This window comes from Bos taurus, chromosome 21 (assembly GCF_002263795.3).
Source record: "Bos taurus isolate L1 Dominette 01449 registration number 42190680 breed Hereford chromosome 21, ARS-UCD2.0, whole genome shotgun sequence".
Lineage (NCBI taxonomy): Eukaryota > Metazoa > Chordata > Mammalia > Artiodactyla > Bovidae > Bos > Bos taurus.
The window spans coordinates 45,639,264-45,644,660 of record NC_037348.1 but is presented as its reverse complement, the minus strand read 5'-3'; the positions used below and the strand labels follow the sequence as shown (position 1 = coordinate 45,644,660).

General features: G+C 54.5%; 1 protein-coding gene across 1 annotated transcript; it reads left to right on the top strand.

Moving 5' to 3' along the window:
- The first annotated feature begins 1,651 nt into the window (after positions 1-1,651).
- Positions 1,652-5,047, top strand: NFKBIA (NFKB inhibitor alpha). The gene is given in 6 exon segments (NM_001045868.1): positions 1,652-1,990; positions 2,611-2,719; positions 3,047-3,257; positions 3,646-3,734; positions 3,858-4,118; positions 4,481-5,047. Coding segments are annotated over 6 exon segments (945 nt in total). The 5' UTR covers positions 1,652-1,763; the 3' UTR covers positions 4,529-5,047.
- The last annotated feature ends 350 nt before the right edge of the window (positions 5,048-5,397 follow it).

Here is a 5,397-nt window from a genome sequence, read left to right as displayed (position 1 = left end):
AATGGCAACCCACTCCAGTACTCTTGCCTGGAAAATCCCATGGACGGAGGGGCCTGGTGGGCTGCAGTCCAGGGAGTCGCTAGGAATCGGACACGACTGAGCGACTTCACTTTATTTTTTCACTTTCATGCATTGGAGAAGGAAATGGCAACCCACTGCAGTGTTCTTGCCTGGAGAATCCCAGGGACAGGGAAGCCTGGTGGGCTGCTGTCTATGGGGTCGCACAGAGTCAGACACGACTGAAGCGACTTAGTAGCAGCAGCAGCAGTACATGGTCAGTTAAGCTGAAGATGATTGCAATGATCACCAGAAATCTTTGCAAAACTACAGAGGCTTCTTGGGACCTATTCTGAAGAACTCTGAGCCAAGTTTCTTTATTTTGCCTGGACCAATTCTAGAAATAGATGAATGCATACCGCTCACTGACTAGGAGGTGGGGGTGGGGCAGGGAGCCTAGGTTCTATTTCTGCAGGTGAGAGGAGGGTGGTGAGCCTGGAGTGGCTACCCATAGGGCAAGCATGGGGCCCATGCAGGTCTCTCCCAGGCAGGAGAGCAAGGAGCCAGCAGAGGCAGGATGAAGGGCACCATGGGCTGCCTTGAGCCCCCTGCACTATGCGTGGCAGCTAATTTCTTAGCCATCCATAAGGCCCCATCTTGGATAAGGCACTACTCTACCCATTCTTCAGCTACCTTCCCCAAATGCTTCTGCAAAGTCGCCCAGCGGAGCACCCAGAAGTAGGTTCAGGGTCTGTTCCCTGCAGCAGCACAGCGCAGAGCGGTGAACCCGACCTCCATAATGATTTCCTTATTGCAAAGGATCTACAACCTCTGCTACAAAGATTCATACCTTACTTTCCTTGAAAAATACCATGGTTGTTTTCACCGTTTTCCTGCATACAGGGCAGAGTGCTTGCTTCTCCCCCAGTCAACAGCATTGCTAATCCGAAGAAATGATTTGAGGGTTCCCCAATCATTTAGGTTTTTAATGCCAAAAGCTTTAGAAACTTCTACCCGACGGTCGGGATGGAGAGTGGGCTGGAGGTGGCTATTCAGCCGGTGCCTACAATGCTAAGAGCCTGGTACTGGCAGGAAGGCAGAGGCAGCCGACCTTCCACCGACCAGTGCGTCCTCCCCGCAGAGAGCTTTGGGGAAGTGAATCCCTACACCCGGCCAACATTTCCACTCGCGTTTTCAAAAGATTAAAAAAAAAAACCGGAAAAGACCTGCAGGTCGGTAAACCCCAGTGAAGAACCAGCCTGCAGGCCTGCGTCTTTGGGATCTCAGCAGCTGACGACCCTAAATCAAATCGATCAAATCGGGAAAACCCAGGGAAAGAGCGCTTCTTGCAGAGGGCCAGGATTACTGTGTGCAGGTTGCAGGGAAGTACCCGGGGAGGGGGCCCGGTCAGGAGGACTTTCCAGCCACTCAGCGTTCATCAAAAAGTTCCCTGTACATGACCCCAGTGGCTCATCACAGGGAGTTTCTCTGATGAACCCGGGCGCGGGGTTTAGGCTTCTTTTTCCCCCTAGCAGAGGACGAGGCCAGTTCTCTTTTCTGGTCTGACTGGCTTGGAAATTCCCCGCGCCTGACCCCGCCCCGGAGAAATCCCCTGCCAGCGTTTATAGGGCGCCGCGGCGGCGCTGCCGAGCCCACAACAGTCCTAGCCCGTCGTCCCGCCCGCCCGCGACTCCGAGAGCAGCCAGCGCGCAGCGCAGCCCACGGCCCGTGCACCTGGGGAGCAGCGCCCGAGCCTTCACCGCGCCATGTTCCAGCCTGCCGAGCCCGGCCAAGATTGGGCCATGGAGGGCCCCCGGGACGCGCTCAAGAAGGAGCGGCTGCTGGACGACCGCCACGACAGCGGCCTGGACTCCATGAAGGACGAGGAGTATGAGCAGATGGTGAAGGAGCTGCGAGAGATCCGCCTCGAGCCGCAGGAGGCGCCGCGCGGCGCCGAGCCCTGGAAACAGCAGCTCACCGAGGACGGAGACTCGTAAGTGTCGCGGGCCCGGGTGGCAGGGCCGGGTGGAGGCGCCGGGCCTGCAGCCCCAAGCGCGGGGCCCGCGCGGCGGCCGCGCACCGGGGTTCGTGCACCGACCCCGAGGCTGTGCAAAGGTGCACGGCTGCCTGCGGGGCCGGGTGATGGCGAGCGGGGGGGGGGGGGGGGTCGGGGGTTGGCACTGGTTCCCGGGGCCGTGGTCCCGCGGCTCTGCGTTGCAGCCGCGCGCACCCCGCGCGCGCACACCCCCGTGCGGGTCCCCTCGGCCGGAGGCGGGGCGGCGGCGGGGACGCGAAGTCCCCGCTTGCATAAGGGGGGCGGGAGTTTCTGCCCCGCTGGCGGGCGCCGCGCAGCCGGGAGGGGAAGTACAGGGCGTTCCGGCACGGCGAGAGGGCGGGGCGGTCTGGCCGGCGCCCGCCGCCGAGCGCGGGGGGGGGCCCGGAAAGTCCCTGGGCGCCTGCCAGGAACACTCAGCTCATAATAACCTCGCGGAAAACACCGCGGCCTCGGCCTCCAGAAACCCCGGCCTTGCGCAATCCCCCGCGGGGCGCGCCTCCCCGGGCCCCACGCAGTGCACTCACCAGCCCTGGGGGTTTTCCCTCTCTTCCTCTCAGGTTCCTGCACTTAGCCATCATCCATGAAGAGAAGGCGCTGACCATGGAAGTGGTCCGCCAAGTGAAGGGAGACCTGGCCTTCCTCAACTTCCAGAACAACCTGCAGCAGGTACTGCTCTCCCGCCGCGTACTCTCTCTACTGCTCTGACCCTGAGATAAAACCGGGTCTTGCACATGATTTCTAGATTAACAAAGATTTGGTCATTATCTACCCTGATCTTTTACACCTGCGTCAGCCAGTATTCTAGAACAGAAAATTCCATTGATTTGGAGAGGCCTTTATGAAGCCCATCTGGGGCCTCTGGTATTTTGCCTTGCCCCTGATATGCGCCTGGGAAAAGCAGCACCCACAACCAGGATCTCTCTGGGGTTCAAGGGAACACAGATGGTGGGTTGGATCCATGGCTCATCCTTTTTGTCCCTCTTCTGTTTGTAGACGCCACTCCACTTGGCTGTGATCACTAACCAGCCAGAAATCGCTGAGGCACTTCTGGAAGCTGGCTGTGATCCTGAGCTGCGAGACTTTCGAGGAAATACCCCCCTACACCTTGCCTGTGAGCAGGGCTGCCTGGCCAGTGTGGGAGTCCTGACTCAGCCCCGGGGGACCCAGCACCTCCACTCCATCCTGCAGGCCACCAACTACAATGGTAAGTCTGGCTGCCCTGCCCATCAGAGGGCAGGTGAGGTATACACAGGGGAGGCAGGCACTTAAGGAGTCCAGGCAAGGCCTAAGCTCTCAACATGTGAAAGATGGAGAATACATATATAAAGGCCTAGTTGATGCCTTTCTAAAGTCCATTCAGAACCCAGATTCTGGGCTCTTCAAATTAAGAAGAATGTGTCCCTTAAAAGAATAGGGACATATGTATACCTGTGGCTGATCCATGTTGATGTATGGCAGAAACCAATACAATATTGTAATTATCCTTCAATTGAAAATAATAAATTAAGAAAAAAAAATAGGTGAAAGCTTCTGCTTGAGAAATGAGTGTTGAAACAAGTGGTTATAATACTGTCTTACTTTTGGTCTTCTAGGCCACACGTGTCTGCACTTGGCCTCTATTCATGGCTACCTGGGCATCGTGGAGCTGTTGGTGTCCTTGGGCGCTGATGTCAACGCTCAGGTGAGTGCCTCACACCTTCAGATGGGGTACATCAGGCCAGCCTGGTCCTCAGTGCGAGGGCTTTTGCTGCAAGCAGAACTTCCAAACTCAGCCGTAAGCATCTTGAATTCCTTATGGTTCCAGGAGCCCTGCAATGGCCGAACTGCCCTCCATCTGGCAGTGGACCTGCAGAATCCCGACCTGGTGTCACTCCTATTGAAGTGTGGGGCTGATGTCAACAGAGTCACCTACCAGGGCTACTCCCCGTACCAGCTCACGTGGGGCCGCCCCAGCACCCGGATACAGCAGCAGCTGGGCCAGCTGACCCTAGAGAACCTTCAGACACTGCCGGAGAGCGAGGATGAGGAGAGCTATGACACCGAATCAGAGTTCACAGAGGACGAGGTGAGTCCCAATTAACTTGTTCATGGCTCTGCAAGAAGGAAGAAGAGAGGCCATTCTCCCTCCCCCTTCTAAGGCTCCTAGAGTTCCTCCTTATCCTGAGGGTCTCAATGTAATGAGCCTCTCAAGCTTGAGTATGTGTAAGCAGAATCCCAAGAGCATGTTTTTTTTTTTTTTTTTGCTCTTCTTGAAGGAGAGGATCCTTAAAGGAAAGCTCCCTCAGCCCAGAAAATTCATTTACATTCAGTGTATAGAGAATGGAGTCCAAGAACACTTGAGTTATTTCCAGTAGCAGCCCTCCCCATCATCCCAGCACCCTTGGCAAAGCCCTGCGAGTTTAACCTGCCTTTTTTTTCTCTTTTTAGCTTCCCTACGATGACTGTGTGCTTGGAGGCCAGCGTCTGACGTTATGAGCTTCAGAAAGAAGCTAAAAGAACATGGACTTGTATATTTGTACAAATAGAGAGTTTTATTTTTCTAAAAAAAAAAAGAAAAAAGAAAAAAAAAGGGAGGGGTGTACTTATAACCACACTGCCTGGTCTGGAACATTTTACTCTGGATTAACCCTCAGTTTGTCATTTTTGTGAACTCTGGAAGAGGGGGCAAGAAAGATCATTGGAATTCAGAGAAAACCTCTTTTTTAAATGTCACCTTTGGTGGGGTTTCAGGGGGAAGGTTATTCAAAATTTGATGAAAGGACTCTTATTTATTATGCTTATTGGTTGAATCACCATGGATTCTGTGGCTGCGCCAGTTGAGTGACATGTAACCATCAGGTGTGTTGTTAAACCGGTCGGGGGGGTGGGGTTAAAAGTCACTACCTGTCAAGGTGTGTGTTCCCCTCCTGTAAATAGTGTACATAGTGTATTTTGTCAGTAATTATTTTGGTACTTTTAAGATGTATATTTATTAAACAGATTTTTACAAACAGAGTTATCCTGATCGTTTTCACTGGGCTGCTGTGGGTCTCCTACACTGAGAGTCATTCAGTTCCTAGGCGGAGGCGGAGGTGGAGAGCATGTGGGAGAACTCACCACAGCCACGGAACCCTCTCACAGAGCAGCTTCTCACACTGTCGACACCAGCCTCCCAGCTGGGCTTTGCAGGCAGCCCCGGCCCAGTGCGTGGGAGGGAGGCTGTTCTAAGGTGATAGGAAACGTCAGTCTCAGGCTTGGGGCGGGCAGGCTGTTTGGCCTACAGCTGGAAGGCTCTTCATTGTCGCCTGCTTTCATCTTCTTGGTTTAAGCTATTCCAAGACCTTCCGCTTTAGGAAATTATTTTG